Below are 24,028 nucleotides of genomic sequence, written 5' to 3'. Positions count from 1 at the left end.
TACAGGGGGGGATCTGTGGCTGGCACTGTTACAGGAGGGGATCTGCGGATGGCACTGTTATGGGCTGGGGGGATCTGTGGGTGGCACTGTTATATATGTGCCATCCACAGACCCCCCAGCCCATAACAGTGCCATCCACAGACCCCCCCCAGCCCATAACAGTGACATCCACAGACCCCCCCCAGCCCATAACAGTGACATCCACAGACCCCCCCAGCCCATAACTGTGCCATCCACAGATCGCCCCCGCCTCCCCCCCCGCTGCCGCCAGTATAAAAAAATAAGAGGTTATATTAATTTATTGGTTATTAAACATGCCCCCTCAGTCATATTACTACCTTACATCCTAATCGCTTCTGTAGAATTCAGGCAGCCCAAGCCGGGCGGCCAGCGCGTCTCTCACTGACGTCACTTGCCTACGCCCCCGGCTTCATTCAGGCACATGACAAGAGTTACGCTGCCGCCCGCCTGGCCTGCCTGAATTCTACAGATGCGATTAGGATGTAAGGTAGTAATAGGACTGAGGGGGCATGTTTAATAACCAATAAATGAATATGACATCTTATATCAGTATACCGGAGCGGCGGGGCGGGGCTATCATATTTTCTGCCGATATGTACCAATATCGGCCGAAATGGATTAGGCCCATTTTCGGCCGATATTTTCAGCCGCCGGAATTTCGGTGCACCCCTAGTATCACTACATTCAGCTGAGCTAGTCCTACATGGCACTGTGCCTGGTTTATCAGTAAATTTCCTGGTGACAGGCTCCCTTTAAAAGTAAAGGAACTAGGGGTTTTGGCAAATGAACTTCAGCTCAAGCATATTTTACATAGCAGCCAAACAAATATTCCTTTGTTCAACCGTTATCTCCCCTCCCCTGTACACATGCACACTCGGTCAAATGTGCCTTTGTATGTACACCCTCCCAAGGGGAGAAGGTCACCGACACAAAAGAATCAGGCATATTGAAATCCAATTGCCTGATCCTTTCCTTCCCGTCAATCTGCCAAATTCAGTTGGCCCTAATGCAAATTAGATGGTCAGTCCACCCCACTGATATTGTCGGGTTTCGCTGACATTAATGTGTATGGCCAGCTTAAGACACCAATATCTACCAATCCCAACTACACAATTCCTTGGGTCAACAGTATAAAGAGCTGACAGACAGGTTCATTGTAGACCATGAAGGCATATTCATATCTTCCATTCGCATTTGATTCCAAGAGGATAATACAAAGGAAATGATATAGTAATAACTTCTAATATACAAGACGTGTGATCTAACTCCATGGGCGCTATTATATTGAATCCTTAGCACAGAAGCCTCAACAAGATCCCACAATAAATTATCCGCAATCTTTCCAAAATATCTTCAAATCTGAAATTCTATAAAATCAGTTGAAGGAGCTTTCCGGGATTTTAATATTGATGACCTATGTCAGATCGGCGGTGTCTGGCACCCAGCACCCCCACTGATCAGCTGGTTGAAGGGAAGGCTGCGCTCGTGTGATCGCAGCCTTCCCTTATTTGTTTACCTGTTCGCCTTCAACATCGCAGCGGCAGATTGGCCATAGACCCTAAAGGGAAAATTCTCTGTTGGCCACCTGAGCCATCGTCACCGCTGGCCTGGGGCAGTTCTTGGGGATGTATTGTGTGCTGCTGGGGCAGTATTTTGTGATGCACCATGGTATTTGGGTCTACTAGAGTGGTATTATATGCCACAATATGGTATTGATGGCCCCTGCCTACTTGTGTTGACCCTGCCTTCTGTCAAATTGGACCTGACTACAAAATGCAACCACTTTTAGTTTTTTTTCCAGGGCCACTTTAACTTCCCAGTCCACCCCTGCAAGCAAGTGTAAAGGAACAAGCCATCCCATAGAAGTGAATGGGACGGCTTCTTGTAATTACACTTTCTTGCCGCTGTGATGTCGAATGCAAGCAGGTAAACAATGAAGGGAAGACAGCGCTCGCACGAGCACAGCCTTCTCTTCAAACAGCTGATCAGCGGGGGTGTCGGATTCCTGCCGATCTGATACTGATGACCTATCCTGAGAATAACATAGTAGACAAAAGTGTTTTTAGAGCAGCACCCATGGACATAAATGGCCGCATCGGTAATGCAACAGCCGAGCAACGACCGCAGATCCTCAGCAGTCGACCGTATACTAAATGAAGAGAGGTAGCGGCAGCATCTCCAATAAAGGATTCACTGGAGATGCTGCCGCTACCATTCTTAATTTACTATCCTGAGGATAAGTCACAAATATAACAATCTCAGAAAACCCCCTTAAAATAAAGGGAGATAAGTCATAATTCCTCCTGTTTGAAGGGCTAAAATGTGTCCATCGTGAAGGGTGTATAGCCTTATAATTCCTGTGTGCTGACATAAAAGTCTCCTTTAAGTCGTGACTGTAAGCTTGCAGCCGGCCGCATCAATTAAACATTCAAATATGTACTAGTAACACTTCTCTTGGTATTTGCCATGTTAGAGTATAAAAAGCTCTGAACTTCTGACCCAAAGAACGACTGTAATCTCTCTCATGAAAAAAGCATTAGCGATCCCACATGGACAAACTGCGGCAAGTCTGGGATTTTACATGGAATGCGAAGAAGAAGAGCACAGTCAGATATTTACGCAGAGCACAGGTCTTGCCATGTAAACCCCTAAAGTAGAACCAGATGGTTTACAAGAGTAACCAACATGAGACATTTAATAACCCCATCCAATGGTTCTAGGAATCGGGGTGTACACAAACATCCTGTATGTCTGGCTTCTGCTGAATCATATTGACGAAGGATCTAGTGGAGTTTGCTTTGGAGCTATAGTTTAGATACGTCTAAGCCAGTACTTCTCCTCCAAACAGGAGACAAGCGTGACTCTCTTAAGAACTAGACAGACTCATTGAAAGCAGTAACATGACCTTGTGTGTTTCTACTTTGCTTCCTAATCCACACTTACCTGATGAAAAGTGAAGATAAACGACCCTGCAGCGATCTATAAAATGTGCCACAAAAATTAACAGCTACCTTGCCTGGAACTAGGAACTTACATCTCTTACTGTACATCAGCATAAAGGTATTTTTTATGGGATAGATTCATCTTGACTAGGAAAGTTGAAACTTTGTATAACTGGGCATTAAAGGAAGTGTCTCACCACCACATCCCCTGTCCACATGCCTTTTTATCCCCCAGAATGGAAAGCTCCCCTCCTGGCGGATTGTGAGGGTCCATGCATTACATGTTCAGTCACTGAGGTGGAAAAATGTGTGGTTCACCACTACTTTCCTTTGCAATAATCTGGTCCAACGTAAAGAGACTAAATTGGTTCCATGCAAGTGGCAATCATATCACAAAAGAACCGGTAAATGCAAATGAATTAAAAATAAATTATCATTTGGAACGTTGCTGCTGAAAATTTCTTGTCAAGTGATCCTGCTGGAATCTTACAGACAGCCTAACATACATATCATCATAACATTTTCATAGGAGTATGATAATTGTAACGTAACCTGGCAATCACTTTATCTAAATTAGTACAATAGATAAAGATATTAATACTATTCCTTTTTCCTAGAAATGTATAGTAATTGGAGTTAAGTATACTACTGCAACTCAGCCAACTTTTTTTGTTGAGCTGCAATATGGGACAGGGCCATGGACAAGGGTGGCGCTGTTTCAGAAACAAAAAGCAAACCCTATATTGTAATCTCATACTTAAACATAGAATTCCTAATCTACATAAAAATATTACTTATGAGGTTTAAAAACCCTAATTCCGAATTTAACATTTAGCAGTATTTCTACAAGATTTGCAGTGTCCTGAAACACACTGCTTAATACTGTGATCGTGTTTCATGTAAATTGTGCTTGTATAGGAGTTCCAATAAAGTTGCATAGGGAGGGGAGGTTCTAACAAGCCTCCCAGGGCTGACTCCACCCTGCACACAGAGGAGAAGGAGAAGAAGGTCAGTGTGTGTGAGATGTCTGACCTCAGCAGCCATTTTGGAGAGTAATCCAAACAACATAGTTAGTTCCATGAATCAGCCCATAGAAGGGAAATATTACAGAAGAACCAGGGAACTCAGAGAGGGAGTGAGAATATTGGCAAAGGAAGGTTCTTTGCATTAGGTGGAGAGATTCTAAGCTACAAGCTGCCCACCATAACCAAAGACAAAAAGGCCATTTGTCAGAATATAGTATTCCTAGAGAGGATACAGAAGTATATGATTATACAGTACAGCAGAGATAGTATATCCCTCCAGCCTGGAGAAACAAGGGAGAAAGATTGATTGTCATAGAAAACTGCCCCTTATGCGACTTCTGGGAACTAATTTGAATCACTGTAAAAGCTGCCTTGCTGTAGATGACTTTTGCATACATTAAAGGGATTCTGTCACCAAGTTTTGTGCTATAGAGCTGCGGACATGCACGGCTAGATCGTCGCTAGCATGTCCACAATATACCTGTCCTATAGGGCTGTGTGCTTTTATTTTCTTTAAAAAAGGATTTTAGAGATATGTAAATTAGTCTTGTAAGGTGACCAAGGGGCTGTACGAACCTTCCTGGTGCCCAGCCACGCCCGCCTGTGAAGGAGCCCAGCACCGCCTATGTCCTCCGAATCTCCTCCTTTCATCACCGATAGATTGCCGTAATCTCACGATGCGCTAGCTCGCGCATGCGCAGTGCCGGTATAGTGTTCCTTCCCTGTGCTGACATCAGCCTCAGGGAAAGAACTGCGCATGCGCAAGCTCACGGCAATCTATCGTTGATGAAAGGAGGAGATTCGGAGGACATAGGCGGTGCTGGGCTCCTTCACAGGCGGGTGTGGCTGGGCACCAGGAAGGTTCGTACAGCCCCTTGGACACATACAAGACTAATTTACATATCTCTAAAATCCTTTTTTAAAGAAAATAAAAGCACACAGCCCTATAGGACAGGTATATTGCGGACATGCTAGCTGCGATCTAGCCGTGCATGTCCACATCTCTATAGCCCAAAACTTGGTGACAGAATCCCTTTAATGACCTTTGGATCAGCTTCAGTAAAGTATTGGGAGTTTGTTAAGAAACTTGGTCTCCTTATTCTACATCATCTCCTAATTGCACCTAACGGTGCTGGCATCACAAACACAGGGTCCCAGCCACCAAAGCACCCTAAGCATACCTACAACCATCAAGGGCACCTCAACTTCCATGTGGCTGGTGTTCCCCGCAATAGAGAGTGACCCGGAGGATTTAGTGCTGTCTTCCTCATCACTGCACGCCGACCAAGGGAGCTACGAAACCGTGAGTATGACTACTACCCCCATCAGCCCACCAAGCACCCACCTACTGCCCCTGCAGTCCGGTCCGCTGCAGATTGTTTGTATCAGGGTCAGGCAGAAAATGCTGGAGACTGACAAACAAGGAGAGCAACTATATGTCATGCCCTCATTGGGTTTCTTTAAGGAAAAAAGTATTATATAACAAAGGTTCAGCTTGTTAGGAATATAATTTATCCAATCTATCCAAACTGTTGAGAAGTCCATACATGTGGAGGTGACAAGTCATAGCCTGGAAATGCACTGGAAAGGTGACAACTAGCTGGTCACGTCTAATATTAGCTGGACCCAGAGTGTAGCCCTGTAATGTTCTCTATTGTAATAATTAGGGTACGGCGACACAGTCAGGTTTCTGATTCAGGAGGCTAAAATCAGGAGTGAATCATGAGAAGAGAGAAACAATAAAGGACAGATACAACTTCTTCTCATTTTTAATTCACTTCTGGTTTTGATTTCCAAAACTGCATAAGGAAACCTTACCTTGTGACCATACCCTAAAAGGGGTTTTCGGCTTTATTCATATTGATGACCTACCGTCAGGATAGGCCATCAATATCAGATCAGCGGGGTCCGACACCCATGCAGATCAGCTGTTTGAAAAGAAGACGGCGCTCCTGCAAGCGCTAACGTCTCTTCATTGCTTGCCTGTTCGCCGTCGCAACCACAGCGGTGAGAAGGTGTAATTACCACTGCGCTGTCCCATTCACTTTAATGGTATGGCTCCATTCTGTTCAAGTGAATATCACAGAGCTGTCCCACTGAAGTGAATGGGACGGCAGAGTTGTAATTAGACCTACATACAGCTGTGGTTGTGACGACTAGCAGGTAAACAATGAAGAGAAGGCAGTGCTCACAGGAGAACACCTGGGACCCCCGCCGATCTGATATTGATAACCTATCATGAGGATAGGTCATTTATATAAACAGGCTGCGCAACCACTTTAAGTTAACTTAATGGGGTATTCTGGTTAGGCCGAAAGCACACGGCCGTGTTCCGCGGCCGAGAGCGGTCCGCGGTATGCTGGGCTGGATTCCTGTTCAGAGCAGGAGCGCACGGCGTCATTGGTTGCTATGACGCCGTGCGCTTCATGCCGCCACTGTTACTTACTATTACTGTAGTGCAGCGGCGGCATGAAGCGCACGGCATCATAGCAACCAATGACGCCGTGCGCTCCTGCTCTGAACAGGAATCCAGCCCAGCATACCGCGGACCGCTCTCGGCCGCGGAACACGGCCGTGTGCATTCGGCCTTATGTGAAGTTATCCCCTATCCTACCATTGGGAACTCCACAATCCCTGTGGAGCCCCCCGAAAAGAACAGACCAGCCTGTTGGGCATGCACACAGCCGCTCCATTCATTTCTATGGGAAGTCCAGAGACAGGTGAGTACAGCTCTCGGGTATTTCCATCCAGTCCCATAGAGATAAATGGAGTAGTAGTAGTGTGCATGCTCAACCTGTCGCTCCAATCATTTTGGTGAGCTCTAAGGGGGTACGCAGTCTCTGATTCCATCATTGGTCTCCTGTGGATGGAGGATAACTTCACATAACTGGAATATCCATATAGCATGCGGCTGTCGTCAAGCCTCATTGTGGCAGTGACTATTATTCTGCCAGAACTTGGACTCATGGGAGGTTGCTAAGGGCCCCTGGTGGAGCTGCCGAATCCTGATTATAGTAGATTAAAGGGGTTGTCTCACTTCAGCAAACAGCTTTTTTTTATGTAAAGGAAGTTAATACAAGGCACTTACTAATGTATTGTGATTGTCCATATTGCTTCCTAAATTTATTTTTCCATCACATTATACATGGTTACGACCACCCTGCAAACCATCAGTGGTGGTCGTGCTTGCACACTACAGTATAGGAAAAAGCACCAGCCTATGTGCACTACAAAGGTCCCAGCACGACCACCACTGATGGATTGCAGGGTGGTTGTAACCAGGAAACAAGCAGTGCATAATGTGATGGAAAAATGGATCCAGCCAGCAAAGGAGACAATATGGACAATCACAATACATTAGTAATTGTATTAACTTCCTCTACATAATAAATGCTATTTGCTGAAGTGAGACAAACCCTTTAAGGACATGATGCTGCAGATTATTAAAATGCACTAGTTTGTTACTTTGTGCTGTGTTCAGTTACATAAACTTTATAATCTCAGAAATGGATCCACAGCTTCCAATCACTAGCTATATCCTACCAGAAAAATGACCTATTTTAGTCTACACAACAGATTTTTGCCATGGGCCATGTAGGCTCCGCCAGCCAATGAAAAGTTTCTATTTGATGAGGAGATAAAATTCAGATTTTGTTACTGTGACAATAAACTACATAAGAAGTACATGGCTTTTGAACTAGAGCCTCTGGAGTCACCCGTCACATCCTTACTGTCTCCTCAGATGAAGGAGCAGAACGGTGCCTGGGTAATCTAGTCTACACCAGCAGTATCATTAGTTCTGAACACAGACGAATGTCACTTCAGGGTTCCTCTTATTCCTAAATAGGCTCCCCAGAGATTTCTCTTCCTGTGTTCCACTGATTTTACGGGAAAGACTACAGCGAAGAAGACCGCCAACATCAGCCCGCATGTTTGGGCTATTATTATTTAAGGGTATACGTTTTAGGGCTCATGCACACAACAGTATGTATTTTCCAGTCCGCAGAAAAACGGATCTTCAAAAAATACGGATGACATCCGTGTGCATTCCGTATTTTGAGGAATGAACAGCTGGCCTGTCATAGAACTGTATTATCCTTGTCCGTAATGCAGACAATAATAGGACATGTTCTATTTTTTTGCGGAACGGAAATACGGACATACGGAGTACGGTCTGCAAAAAAACTGGAACAGACATGGAAAGAAAATAAGTTTGTGTGCATGAGCCCTACACTGCAGATCCTGTATTGTCTACGCTGGTCATATGTTGACAGGGACCAGACAAGTCACAAGGGGAAATGCGCACATTCAGGGTTTATGTGATGGGAATCTGCACTGAAATCCGCAGGCGTTTGCGGGGAAATCCATGCGGACAATCCGCATCGATTGGTGCAGATTTTCCGTATGCAGATTCTACTCTCCCTATTGAAGTGAATGGAGAAAATCCGGTCAGGAAAAATAAAATAAATTGACATGCTGCGGATTTTAAAATCTACACCGCAGGTGAAAATCCACATTGTGTACATGAGAATTTCAAATTATCATAGAATACAATGTGCATGACCTAGGGTGCGGATTTTCTGCACTTGATCCTAATCGTGTGCATTTAGCCTAAAGGTGTAAACTGCTTGTAAGGGCTCATGCACACGACAGTATGTACTTTGCGGTCAGCAAAAAAAGGATTCGCAAAAAACGCAGACGACGTCTGTATTACATCAGGTTTTTTTTTTTGCGGATCCATTGTAACAATGTCTGTCCTTGTCCACAAAACAGACAAGAATATGACATGTTCTCATTTTTTTGCAGATCAGACTTGCGGATATACGGACATGGAATGCACACTGACTCATTTCCGTTTTTTGGAACCCCAATTAAAATGAATGGTTCTGCATACTGACCGCAAAAAAAAACGGACAAGGACACCGTTTGTTGTCCACATACATATGTCCATTCCGTGGCACCCAACAAAAATAAAGGTGTCCTATTCTTGTTCGCATTATGGACAAGGATAGGACTGTTCCGTTCCGCAAAATGCAGAATGCGCACGGTCGGTATCTGTGTTTTGCGGATCCACAATTTGCGGGCCGCAAAACAGGCAATGTTCATATGCGTGAGCCCTTAGGCTGGCTGCACACTGATTTATGTGCAAAAAATATGCACTAAAAATGCAGAAAGACACACATAAATCTGTATTTTTGCGCAGTTTTTGATGCAGATGTGATGCGGTTTTGCCACAGATCCCGCTCTACTGAAAATGATCAAATCCACACAAGAAAACTGCAGCATAATACAGCACCAGCAAAGTGAAAGATTTGACAAATCCCATGTACACTGAGAGACATTTATTAAACTAATTAAGCCACTACTGTGCCATAAAAAAAGTTGCATATTATGGCGCACGCCATATGTTCGCCATAATTTGAGAATTTTTCAGCTTCTCAACACTTTTGTGGCAAGAAAAGAGATGGGGCTTAGCTGAAGGAGCAGGACTTCACTCCGCCCGCCAGATTTACTATAACTTTTGCCAGAAAGTGTAGGAAGTTATAGCTAAAGTCTATGCTAGTCTGTAGCGGGTTTAAACTTCTGTTTCTGGCGCACGGCAGAGAGGCATCTGCCCCTTAGTAAATTAGGTGCATCTCATGCTGGTGCAGGGAGATCAAGACTATGGATGCACCAGTCTTGATAAACATCCCCCTTTGTGTATATTTTCCGTGCAGAAATTGATCAGAATATCAACTGTTTCTGTGGATTTTATATCAATATCAACTGTTTCTTGTGCAATGCAAATGGTGAAAGTGGGGTAAAACCGCAACAAAATCCACAAGTAAAGCCTCATTCACACTTCAGTGTTTTCCCATCAGTTAGGCTACAGGCACACGACCATATGTGTTTTGCGGTCCGCAAATTGCAGATACGCAAAAAAAAATGGATGACGTTCCGTATGGCATCCATTTTTTTTGCGGATCCGTTTTTCTTGCAGATCCATTATAATAATGCCTATATTGGACAGCAATTTGCGGTCCACAGCATGGGCACGGAGCCCTTACATTCGTGGGCATGAGCCCTAAGGCATAACATACACTGTTTTTGGTGTGGAAAAGTACGAAAATGCCGCACCATCCTTAGGAAGCTTTTCACACACGGCTAATTTTGTAGCAAAAAGTTTTCTGCAATTGAAAATCAGTTCTATCTACCTTTAATGGGGCTTTCAGAAGTACATGTGCTTCCCACCAAAACGACCCCATTTCAAATGAATGAAATTGATTTTCTGCAAAAAAAATTCTGCCACGTGTGAGGGCCCCCTAACTTTACAATATTATAATACTAGCATTGTAATACAAAGGGTATAACAGAGTGATGATCACTACACGAGCTTGCCATCTGCTCACCTGTACAGACAAAACTCTGCCGAACAATCTATACCAGGGATCAGCAACCTCCGGTGCTCCAGCTCCTGTGAAACTACAACTCCCAGCATGCTCCAATCATTTCTATGTGAGTTCTTAGAAAAGCAAGTAAGCATGCTGGGAGTTGTAGTTTCACAACAGCTGGAGTTCTGGAGGTTACCTACCCCTGATCTACGCAGTCATGCAGAGAAGCCACCAATCCATATCATGATGATACAGCACAGTGATTCTGAAAGAACTGAATCACAAGACCCCATAATACTATGAAAGGGAATTTAAAATGCAATCAATATATACAGTTTTCAAAAAAAATATATATATATATATATATTTATAATAGTCAATTAAACAGAATATCAAACATTTTACTGCATTTCTCACTTACATCATAGATGATTTAAAGAGAAAATAAATGATGTAGATCAAAATAAAGAAAAATAGCAAAACTTTTTCCCTTTTTTAATCTAAAGCCATGTAAAATTATAAAATACAAAAATAAGCAACCTGTGACTCGGTGAGGCCACAAGTTCCAGCATGCTGTAGGGGGGCACAGGTTGCATGTCTGTAGAGGGATCTGCTCAGAGGAGAGAAGCCTACCTGACACTGGAGATTCTGGCACCCATCTCACTCCAGGCTGCAGAGTGTGGAAACTGGCACGGACTTCCTTGCAGTTCAGATGCCCCTTAGCAGCTATCACAGCTACCCACGCCATAAGCACTGCCATGCTAAACTCCCAGCCTGCCATGTGTCCTCTCTCAGTTTGCACAGTGCCTGCTAAGATCCTGCTGACAGATCAATGCATGCCAAGGCACCTGGCTGGTATTACAGGTGCAAGAGATACCCCAGCCTCCAGGCAGCAGGCACAGGGGTCCTGCCAGCATGAGATGCTTGTTTGCAAGAATTTGAGAAGACACTGGCAGCAAGTCATAAAGAGAGTGAGGAGGAGGAGGAGAGCAGCACTTCCACTCCTGCCCTAGGTGAAATCAGCTCCGGCTGTGTGATGATGCTTCTCTTTCGGGTCTCAGCCTTGTGTACTGTACAAGCGCCCCCTGCTGGTAGATGTTGATTACAGCACAGATTACAGACTTTGTGACTCGCCAGAGTTCACAGTAGCAGAATACAGAATCTGTCTGTCTAATCTTACCGCAAGGCCCCTTTCACACGAGAGAGTTTTCCGCGCGGGTGCAATGCATGACGTCAACGCACAGCACCCGCACTGAATCCTGACCCATTCATTTCAATGGGTCTGTGTACATGAGCGTTGTTTTTCATGCATCAGTTCTGCGTTGGGTGAAAAACACAGCATGTTCTATGTTCAGCGTTTTTCACGCGGCCCTGGCCCCATAGAAGTGAATCAGTGAAAAACGCATTGCATCCGCAAGAAGGTGCAGATATGATGCGTTTTTCACTGATGGTTGCTAAGAGATGTTGTTTGTACACATTCAGTTTTTTATCACGCGCGTGAAAAAACGCATCAAAACGCATTGCACCCGCGTGGAAAAAACTGAACAACTGAACACAATCGCAGACAAAACTGACTGAACTTGCTTGCAAAATGGTGCGAGTTTCACTGAACGCATCCGGAGCCAATCCGTCACGCTCGTGTGAAATAGGCCGGCCTAAGGGCTCATGTACACGACCGACCGTATGTATTTTGCAGTCTGCAAAAAATACGGATGACGCCTGTGTGCATTCCGTATTTTGTGGAACAGCTGGCCCTTAATAGAACAGTCCTATCCTTTTCCGTAATGCGGATAATAGTAGGACATGTTCTATTTTTTTGCAGAACAGACATACAGAAAAGGTATGCACACAGAGTAAGGCCTCATGCACACAACAGTGTTTTTTCACTGTCAGTGATTTGGCTTCAGTGGTCCGTGTCCGATTTTGCTTCAGTTGTGTTTCCTTGTGTCTTTCTTTTTTTTTGTCTGACAGGGAAAAAAAAGGAAGGTTAATGAAAAGTGTAATTTTATTACACCAAGGTCTTGTAGAAAAAAACGGACACAGACGCGGACACGGATGACATTCCAGTTGTGCATCCGTTTTTTTTGACGGACCCATTGACTTGAATAGGTCCGTCCTCCGTTTTCCACTGACAAGAATAGGACCGGTTAAATTTTTTGACTGACTGGAATCACGGACGCGGAGAAAAAACGGAGGACTATCAGTTTTTTTTCACAGCTCCATAGAAATGAATGGGACCTCCTCTAAACTGTGAAAAATGACGGAACGGACGCGGATGCACACAACGGTCGTGTGCAGGAGGCCTTACTTCCATTTTATTTTTATTTTTTTTCGGACTTAGGAATGAATGGTTCTGCATACGGTCCACAAAAAAAAAAGGAACAGACACAGAGAGAAAATAGGTTCGCGTACATGAGCCCCAAGGGTGCATTCACATGACCACATTCATTTTGCAATCCCCAAAACGCAGATACGCAAAAAATATGATGTCCTTTTTTTGCGGATCCATTGTAATAATGTTTATTCTTGTCTGCAAAACGGACTGTATTTTTATATTTTTTTGCGGAATCCATTGTAATAATGCTTACTCTTGTCTGCAAAATGTTCAAGCACAGGACATGTTCTATCTTTTTTGCAGAACTGACATACGGATGTGAACAGCATAAGGGCTTGTTCATCCGAATGTATGAGTTCCGTTGCCGTTCTGTGTGCATTCCGCATCACGGATGTAGACCCATTCACTTGAATGGTTCCGCAAATCTGGAGATGCAGTGCGGAACGGAAGCACGGAACGGAAACCCATGGAAGCACTACTATCTATTTGCGGAACGGAGGGATGCAGACCCATTCAAGTTGAATGGTTCTGGATCCGTCCCGGAGGCCTCACGAACATTCTCCGTGCATTGCGGACCGCAAATTGCGGCCCCAATCCACAGAAGGGAACCCATATGTTCGTGTGAACAAGCCCTAAGATGTGCTATCCGCATTTTTTTGCGGACCCATTGAAATGAATATATGGTCGTGTGAATGGGGCCTAAGAGGTAAAAGTTAGGCTACTTTCACACTTGCGGCAGAGTGATCCGGCAATCTGCATGCAAACGGACAGAATTTGTAGACGGATTCGGATGCGGATCTGTCTTACAAATGCATTGCAAGAACGGATCCGTCTCTCCGGATGTCATCCGGAGAAACGGATCCGCTATATATTTATTTCACACTCTTACTGGTCTGCGCATGCGCAGACCAGAAGGATGTATCCGGCATTGCAGTATTTTTAATACTAATACATTTCAATGTAAATTAATGCCGGCAACGGATCCGGAATTTTGGACGGAGATAATACTGCATATTTCCTCCGTCCAAAACGCAGTTCAGTGACTGAACTGAAGACATCCTGATGCATCCTGAACGGATTGCTCTCCATTCAGAATGCATGGGGATATACCTGATCAGTTCTTTTCAGGTATCGAGCCCCTAGGACAGAACTCAGTGCGGAAAAGAAAACCGCTAGTGTGAAAGTAACCTTGCTGGATCATATACTTTCTTTGCCAGGGAAACAAGATAGCCACAGGTCTATACGAATTCTGCTGTGGACTGCTGCAAATGTATGAGCTTTATGGAAATTGACATGTTATCAATAAGGGTCTTTGGACGCAGCTATTCTCATTTCTTCTATCAATAAGTGCTCTGATGTGAGCTCTCCGACATGTGCATACTTTACATTACCCATTTTCATATCACTGCTTCAAGCAAGAGCTTCATCTTGCACAAATTAACATTGGGTGCAAAAAGTAGTAAAATAGTGTCAGTACAATGGGGGACATTTATTAAAGACTGGCTTTTGTACACCGGTCGTTGATAGCTCCCGCGCTGACAGATATGGCTGCCTTCACATGCTGTGGATTTTGTTGCAGAATTTTCTTCTACTGAAAATCTGTGCTATTCATTTGAATGGGGACGGAAAGCGCATGGATTTTTGCAAGCCTCAGGCCTCATGCACACGACCGTTGTGTGCATCCGCGTCCGTTCCGTCATTTTTCACAGTTTAGCGGAGGTCCCATTCATTTCTATGGAGCTGTGGAAAAAAAGCTGACAGTCCTCAGTTTTTTCTCCGCGTCCGTGATTCCAGTCCGTCAAAAAAATATAACCTGTCCTATTTTTGTCAGTGGAAAACGGAGGACGGACCCATTCAAGTCAATGGGTCCGTCAAAAAAACTTTTTTCTACAAGACCTTGGTGCAATAAAATTACACTTTTCATTAACCTTCCTTTTTTTTTCCCCGGTCAAAAAAAAAAAAGGAAGACGCAAGGAAACACAACTGAAGCAAAATCGGACACGGACCACTGAAGCCAAATCACTGACAGTGAAAAAACACTGTTGTGTGCATGAGGCCTCATTCAGGTGAACAGAAGTTATTTTCAGTCGCAGAAAATTCTGCTACCAAATCAGCATCGTGTGAAGACACCCTAAAGTGCTTAATATATGGAGGGGCTCAAGCTTCATCATAAATGAGGTTCACCTCCCGCAGTCCGTGCAGCTGGAGTGAAAACTACTCCACCCCCTGACTGGAGTATTTTTACCTCCTCTTTTACATCTGCTTCCAGGCGTAAGGATAGGGCTACACGGCGACATGTGCCGCGTGACATAAAGGGTACAACTACATTGCAACATGCCTATGACATGTTTTATAATGGTAGTCTATGGTGTCGCACTGCGACATGCTACGACTGCGACATGACACCTGCACAAAAATCCATCTTGGATGTTTTTTTTGTGACTGTCGTGTTGCAGTCGCAGCATGTCGCATGTCGCAGTGCAACCCCATAGACTAGCATTACAAAATATGTCACGCAACATTACTGTGACAAATGTCATTGTGTAACCCTAGCCCAGTGGTCGGCAAAGTGCGACTCGCGAGCCACAAGCGGCTCTTTAGATCCTTGAATGCGGCTCTTTGGTGCGGGCTGGCGGGTGGGCGGCCGCGCAGCCATATCGCGCCGCTCAAGCTGCTTGCAAAATGTCCGTCATGCGCCTCATGCCCCGTCTGTCTGCTCCTTCCACTTTATGAATGAAGCAGGCAGGCGGGGCAGGAGGCGCATGACGGAGGGTGAGATGTCACGCTGCGCATAGCAGCAGAAGGGCGGGCAGCGGCGGACTTTCGGCAGAACACCGGCCATGTGAGGAGTGGTGAAGAGGCCGCCGCTCACGAGGAGCGAAATGTCCTGCAGCAGAAAGGTAGGAGCTGCCCCCGGTGTGTGCACAGCGCTGGGCACTGCACCGGCCCCGCCACAAGTGTCCCTACCTCCTCCCTTCCCCCCACTAATACATTACTTTACTTACTGGAGGGCCCTTATGGGGGATATCACTGGAGGGCACTTATGGGGGATATCTGTGGAGGGCACTTATGGGGGATATCTGTGGAGGGCACATATATAGCATCCTATGCTATATATGTGTCATCCACAGATATCCCCCATAAGTGCGTCATCCACAGATATCCCCCATAAGTGCGTCATCCACAGATATCCCCCATAAGTGCGTCATCCACAGATATCCCCCATAAGTGCGTCATCCACAGATATCCCCCATAAGTGCGTCATCCACAGATATCCCCCATAAGTGCGTCATCCACAGATATCCCCCATAAGTGCGTCATCCACAGATATCCCCCATAAGTGCGTCATCCACAGATATCCCCCATAAGTGCGTCATCCACAGATATCCCCCATAAGTGCGTCATCCACAGATATCCCCCATAAGTGCGTCATCCACAGATATCCCCCATAAGTGCGTCATCCACAGATATCCCCCATAAGTGCGTCATCCACAGATATCCCCCATAAGTGCGTCATCCACAGATATCCCCCATAAGTGCGTCATCCACAGATATCCCCCATAAGTGCGTCATCCACAGATATCCCCCATAAGTGCGTCATCCACAGATATCCCCCATAAGTGCGTCATCCACAGATATCCCCCATAAGTGCGTCATCCACATTACATCCACATCTGCAGACAAGTTTAATAAATGTAAAAAATGATAAAGATAAAATGAAATAATAATTAAAGAGGACCTTTCACTTGTAAAAACTATGTGAACTAAGTATGCTGACATATAGAGCGGCGCCCGGGGATCTCACTGCACTTACTATTATCCCCGGGCGCCGCTCCGTTCTCCCGTTATGCCCTCCGGTACCTTTGCTCCTTAAGTTATAGTAGGCGGTGTCTTCCCTTGTCCTGTGGGCGTCTCCTTCTCCTAGGCTGTAGCGCTGGCCAATCGCAGCGCACAGCTCACAGCCTGGGAGGTTTTTTTCTCCTAGGCTGTGAGCTGTGCGCTGCGATTGGCCAGCGCTACAGCCTAGGAGAAGGAGACGCCCACAGGACAAGGGAAGACACCGCCTACTATAACTTAGTGAGTAAAGATACCGGAGGGGATAACGGGAGAACGGAGCGGCGCCCAGGGATAATAGTAAGTGCAGTGAGATCCCCGGGCGCCGCTCTATATGTCAGCATACTTAGTTCACAATGTTTTTACAAGTGAAAGGTCCTCTTTAAGATCCAAATAATACATATAAAAGTATTCAAAAACACACTCTGGGCCCATGCCCACGAATGTAAGGGCGCCGTGCCTGTGCTGCGGACCGGATCCGCAGCTGCATGAGGATCGCGGACCCATTTACTTGAATGGGGTTCGCGATCCGCATCCGACTGACCGCACCGCAAAAAAGTAGAGCATGCTGAAGTGAATGGGTCCATGATGCGGGCTGCACACGGTCGTGTGCAGCCCGCATCATGGACCCATTCACTTCAATGGGTCCAGGATCCGGGATATGAGTGCTTCAGTGTGCTTCCATGGTGCTTCTGGCTGTGCCTCCGCACCACAAAAAAGTAGTGCATGCGCTACCTTTTTGCGGTGCGGAGGCACAGCCAGAAGCACCACGGAAGCACTCTGTAGCACTCATATCCCGGATCCTGGACCCATTGAAGTGAATGGGTCCTTGATGCGGGCTGCACACGGCCAGTGCCCGTGTATTGCTGACCCGCCATATGCGGCCTGCAATATGGCAACGGCGGGCACACGGTCGTGTGCGTGAGCCCTAATAGTCCTCACTGGTACTGTTGACGTAATATTTTAGGTTTTAAAAATGTGGCTCAGTTGACAAAAAAGTTTGCCCACCATTGCCCTAGCCTAAGGCCTCTTGCACACGAACGGCCCGCCCGACAAGTGCTTTTAATGGCCAGTCGGGGCCTCTCTGTGCCTGGCCGGCAGCGCTGCCTGCGCAGTGCTGCGTACTATAGTAGTAACATAAGTTAGTTACTTAATCCACCCCCACCTATACACTCTCCGGCGCTGCGCCACCAGACACTTCGTGCTGTGATGATCCCGCAAGAGCCGTTACCTCAGCGCCAGGTCTCGCGGGATGACGCGGCGCATGCCGGAATACGGGATTGCGTGAGAAGACCGCGTCATCATCACCTCACCGAACTGAAGTAGGTAAGTATTTTTTTTTGTATGTGTAATGTGTGAACACCGGCTTCATACTCACGAGGGGCACCTGGCAGTTGGCAGTGGCGGCAGTGCGTCACAGTGGCACCCCACACTTGACTAATCGTAAAGGTCGACTACTCACCGTCTGGATTTAGAAAAGGGGGCCTGCGCCAGCCATATGAGGGCCGGGGACTGGAAGAAAATTCTGCATACTGAGGGGCCCAGGGGCAAAATCATGAAATATATAGGGGGCAAAAAAATGGAACATATACAGAGGAGGCAAAATGGATATATATTTAGTGGGGGCAAAAAATTAAATATATACAGAAGGAGCAAAAAGGAATATATACAGGGGGGGGGTGGAATATATACAGAGGGAGCAAAAAATTGAATGTATACAGTGGTCAAAATGGAATATATACAGAGGGGGCAAAAAATGTAACTCTAGTTACTCCACTGCAACTCAGCCATGAAGTAGAGACCACCTAAAGTTACAGAGCGTGGTTTGTGCATGCTGAGACACCTAGGTTTCATGGCATGGGTTTCTGTGGACAAACAGCTGCATGCAAACTCTAAATCACCAAGCACAAGGCCAAGCGTCAGATGGAGTTGTATAAAGTACTCCACCACTGGACTTCACTGGAGCAGGGGAAACATGTTCTGCAGAGTGATGAATTATGCTTCTCTATCTGATGGATGAGTCAGAGTTTAGTGAATGCCAGGAGAATGTTACCAGACATTGTGCCAGCTGTAAAGTTTGGTGGAGGAGGGATAATGCTATAGGATAGCTTGTCAAGGGTTGGCCTTTTAGTTCCAGTGAAGGGAAATCTTAATTCTTCAATATGCCAAAAAAGTGTAAACAATTGTAAGCTTTCGAATTTGTAGGACAGTTAGGGGAAAGTACTTTTTTTTTCCAGCATGACTGTGCCCCAGTGCATAAAACAAGGTCCATGAAGGCATGGTTGGGGGAGTTTAGTGTGCACAGAGCCCTGACCTTAACTCCCTCCAACACCTTTGGAGTGAACTAGAATCGAGATTGCAAGCCAAAACCATTCGTCCAACATCAGTGTCTGACCTCACAAATGCACTTCTGGATCAATGGGCAAAAATTCCCACAGACACACTCCAAAATCTCTTAGTAAGCCTTTCCAGAAGAGTGGAGGCTGTTTTAGCTAAACAAAGGGGGGCACTAAGTCCATATTTACCCTGTGAAAACACCAGAAAAACTGCATGCATTCTTGATAGAACACTTGCACTTTTTTGAGATTTTTGTAGTAACTTCTCAGCATATTTTTTGCAAATAGTAAGAACCAATTATGTTTTTTTCAAGTCATTTTCTGTGGCAGGCGCAGCACTATGAAGTTCCTTTTGCGCTGTGGCATTAGAAGAATTTTGATATCTTTGACTTTTAGTCTAACCAGACTGTCTATTACTCTGTAATTCCTCTAGCGCCGTTCTATGGAAACAGTAGGTTTAAAGAGCACACCAAATGCTTGAAATAACTTCTTTATTAACTTCAACTTTTCTTCATATATAACACTGCCGCCTCCGCAGCAGATAGTCCATGTACAAAACACGTGTTGAAAAGATATCACAAAAAGGCGGTATGAGTAGGATGGTGGTTCAACTGTTCAATTTTGTCATTCAACATAAAATGGTCTATATATATTTCTCTCTTGAGTATCTGTACTCTCACTTTTAGTTATTCAAGCACTTTATGATCTGTATGAGAGGTATATCTGAGGTCTAACTAATAGTTCTGCTTGCTCAACTTGGTTTGCAGTATGCAGTTGCTTATGATCTGGTATGAGCAGTTTGCAGTTTGTATGCAATTTGTATGGAATTTGGTTTGTATGCTTGCAATTTGGTGGAACTGTAAGTAAACACACATATAACTGGTTCAGTATACAGTTCTAATCACAATTCTAACAATATGAACATTATATAACTGTTCTAAATACCTATTTTGGCCTCTTCTTCCCATAAAAACACAGCTCTCAGTGGAGTGAATGTCTCTTCAGCTCCTGTCTCTGGTGAATAATGATTCTAGCAGCTCCTGCTAGGGAAGTTCCCAGACAGGCTGTGTGTGAGGCTGGCTGTGATTGGTGAAAACTCTTGCTGTGTGAGAAGCTGGCTGTGATTGGTCTACACTTCTGCCTTGCAACAACAGATTAACACTATGCTTTCTGTTGTTTCTGCTGTGTCACTGAACTTACCTTACATTACAAAATGAATCTTAAAGGCATATTATCTTTTTATGCTTCTGTGAACACAAAATATAACAGTTATATGACATCCAAAACATGATGTCACAGTAAATAACTCTGCTTTTGTCTTTAACACATAAACATAGGAACTGTATTAAGGCTATTGGCAGGTTTAGCTGTATACACATATAAGCTATACTAGCAACCTAGGACAGGTCTTAGCTGGCCAGCTACATTTTCCCCTATAGAGGATGTGTCAAAAAGCCTGAAAAAATGCCAAGGGCTTTAGTATGCTGCATTTCCTAACAGAAGACAAAACAAAACAACATATAATGAACAAAAATTTGTGTTACAAAAATGCACAAAATTAAACACAGGTGCATAAAAAAAAATACTAAAAATGCAAAAGTCTATGTGTAAACTCCCCCTATGAAGGTTTAAAGGTGTATTCTGGTTAGAGAAAGTAGTACCTTACACATAAGATGAGGGATAACTATTAGATCGGTGGGGGTCCTACTGCTGGGACCCCCACCAATTAAAAGAACAAGGGTCCATGCTTCATAGAGCCCCCCTTAAATGGATGGAGCAGATGGTTGCAAATGCACACCGCAGTTCCATTCATGGCCTCATGGCTGTTAGGAGAGAGGAATGGCAGGATTATCCATCTCTTTTCCATCAGTGGTCAGGCCTGAGGCAGCAACAGGTGCCACAATCAATGGAGCATAAAGCTATCCTCAAAGTGAGAGGGGTGTGTCTTGTGTTGTACAGAAGCCTGGAGTGGTTCTGTGTGTGGTCTGAGCTGGGAGCGCTGAGAGACCACGAGGCTGGGATTAGCCTGAGGTTTGGGTAGGTAGAGCCCAGCCGGGCAGGCTTTCATTTTGTTTTGTATCGTTTGTTTGTGCTTGTGTCGCAATAAAGCACGAGTTGGGACATGAAAACCTGTTGTCTGCGAAGGTATTTGTGAGGATGAACCCCGGAAAGAAAGCTACCTCTCACAACACACACAGTATATATACATTATGTTTTTTTTTTTTTTATATATAAATTTGTCAGATTTTAGCTCTGAAGCTTCTAAAACAAACCCTTCAAGCAAAACCACAGATTACTTAAAATCCATAAAACAAGCTCCCGCCACTGTATATTGGCGTTGTGTAGAAGATGGCATACTGCTTACCTGGCAGAAAATAAATCCTGCATGGTAATTTTTCATGTGATTGTTCCATTTGGAATCAATTGACCTCACTAAATCCCTATATGGACTTTACTTAAACAGAATAAAAGCGAGTTAAATCATTCATTTTAACAACCCTGTAACATAGTCCACATATCACCTTCAGGGGACTGGAGTAGTCATATTCATTATTCATGCCCGTAGAGCATAAGATGGGCCACAGTGTGCTGGGAGAGGTGACTTCTGCTGCAAGGCATGTCACACATCGCACAGCTGAGGTTGTTACTAATAAGCGGAGGCATCCTGAGGAAAGAAATTGGAATTTTTCAATATATATCCTGCAAGGGGAATTTTCACATCTATGGTCAATTTTTACTAACAGCAAAGAAGGCAAGGAAGATGTCCCGATGCTTAAAGGAGTTTTACAGGATTTTTATATTGATAGCCTATCCACAATATCTGATCGGTTGGGGGTCCAATAACCTGCACCTCCGCTAACCAGTTGTTAGGGAGTAGCTCTGGTGCAGGAAATTGGTGCCGAAACGGGAGAAGAGGTGCAGTAACCAGCTCTATCCACTATACAGTGGAAGGAGCTGTATAGTGCAGGGCGTCAGACCCCCTCCGATCTGATACTGATGGCCTATCCTCTGAACAGTCCACCAACGTAAACTTTTTGGAAGACCCCTTCAAGTCATCGACCTTGAGACTTTTGAGGTGTTAGTAATTAATAGGATGTTCAGGATTTCAGACAAGTCAGATATTACATAGTTTGTTAGACAACATAAATCAAGGTGGGGGCATTGCCTGTTCGTATACCTAATACTTTATACCTGATGAGTACTTGCTAAGGTAAGTGTATTTACTGCTCTTCACTGTGGATTCTAGCAGTGTTAATCTCTATTAACATGAGGCATACATGACAAAACCGTTAAAGTCTAGTGGAGGTTAGAGCTAAGTTAGCCAATGGACTTCACAAGCAACAGTGACCAGGAGGAACCTAAAAGTACCTGGACACAGCCAGATGATTAATGCGCAAAATTATCCTTTACCACGTGCCTCTATGGACATAGTGGACCGTAATTCTTCAGTGAGCATCCTTTCCAAAGAATGGAGCAGAAGACTGATGCCTGCCATTAGGGAGCCGCTCTGTGGATTGCTACTGACCAGTAAGAAACATTATATCCAGTCCGAGTGCTAGGGTGTGGATAAAGTATAGACAGATATAGAGAGTAGGAAAACTCCTCAAGTTACAATTCCCATAAGGATTACAGCTAACCCAATGTCTGAGTCATATCTTTATGCCATCTAAATGAACTGTACTGACTACCTGAAGACAAGTGATCTAAGTAAAAGTTCAATAGTTTTATTACAACCGACTCCTCATCTTTTCCACCACCACCCTTTGCACCTAATGGTGCTGGCGTCATGAATCAACTGGGGTCCCAGTCGCAAAAGCACCCTAAACATCTACACCATCAAGGGCACCACCTCAACTACCGTCTGGCTGGTAATTCCTTTTACTAGAGAGTGCCCCAGAGAATTTAGTGCTGTTTTTCCCATCACTGCACGCCGGCCCAGGGAGCTACAAAAAACGTGAGTACGACTACTACCCCCATCAGCCCACCGTGCGCTCATAGATTGCCCCTGCGGTCCGGTTCGCTGCAATAATAGCAACCAATCAGATTCCACCTTTCATTTTTCACAGCTCCTTTGGAAAATGAAAGGTGAAATCTGATTGGTTGCTATGGGCAACTAAGCCAGTTCTACTTTACACCAGTTTGATAAATCTCCCCCAAAGTTTTTTACACTTTTTAAGAACTTTTTTTTAGTGCTGTGTGTGAGAGTTCCCTCCTTAGTTGTAGGATGTACAGGTGCAACTCAATAAATTAGAATATCATCGAAAAGTTAATTTACTTCAATAATTCAATTTAAAAAGTGAAATTCATATGTTCTATAGATTCATTACACACAGAGTGATCTATTTCAAATGTTTATTTCTTTTAATGTTGATGATTATGGCTTACAGATAATGAAAACCCAAAAGTTAGTATTAAAGGGGTTTTCCAGGCTTTTAATATTGATGACCTATTCTCAGGAGAGGTTATCAATATCAGATTGGCAGGGTTCCGACACTCGGCACCCCCACCGATCAGGTGTCTCCTGTCTCTCTTCCTTTTCACCTCTGCTATGTCAACAGCGAGCAGAAATAGAGAGACAGAAGACGGCACTCGCACACAGCGCATGCCTTATCTTTATACAGCTGATCGGCCTACTGAAAACTCTATACAGTATATGCAGTCAGTACTTGGTCGGGCTCCTTTTGCATGAATTACTGCATCAATGTTGGGTGGCATGGAGGTGATAAGCCTGTGACATTGCTAAGGTTATATGGAATCCCAGGTTGCTTTAATAGCAGCCTTCAGCTCGTCTACATTGTTGGGTCTGGTGTCTTTCATCTTCCTCTTGACAACATCCCATATATCCTCTATGGAGTTTAGGTCAAACAAGTTTTCTGGCCAATCAAGCACAGTGATAGCATGGCTATTAAACCAGGAATTGGTACTTTTGACAGTGTGTGAATTTGTCAAGTAATGCTGGAAGACAAAAACAGCATCTCCATAAAGCTTGTCAGCAGAGGGAAGCATGAAGTGCTCTAAAATCTCCAGGTAGACGTCTGTGCTGACTTTGGACTTGATATAACACAGTAGACCAACACCAGCAGATGACATAGCTCCCAAAACTTCACACTGGACCTCAAGCAACTTGGATTGTGTGCCTCTCCACTCTTTCTCCAGACTCTGG

General features: G+C 44.7%; 1 protein-coding gene across 1 annotated transcript in view; it reads right to left on the bottom strand.

The window, feature by feature from the left end:
- The window catches only part of GPC3 (glypican 3), a 712,927-nt gene extending 701,554 nt beyond the window's left edge, over positions 1–11,373 (bottom strand). The window contains exon 1 of the mRNA XM_040442690.1: positions 10,993–11,373. Within this exon, the coding sequence (XP_040298624.1) occupies positions 10,993–11,140 (148 nt within the window). The 5' untranslated portion in view covers positions 11,141–11,373. The remainder of the gene's footprint in view (positions 1–10,992) is intronic.
- Positions 11,374–24,028: the final 12,655 nt, after the last annotated feature.

The sequence above is a fragment of the Bufo bufo genome, chromosome 8 (assembly GCF_905171765.1).
Source record: "Bufo bufo chromosome 8, aBufBuf1.1, whole genome shotgun sequence".
Taxonomy (NCBI): domain Eukaryota; kingdom Metazoa; phylum Chordata; class Amphibia; order Anura; family Bufonidae; genus Bufo; species Bufo bufo.
This window is presented reverse-complemented; position numbering and strand designations above follow the sequence as displayed.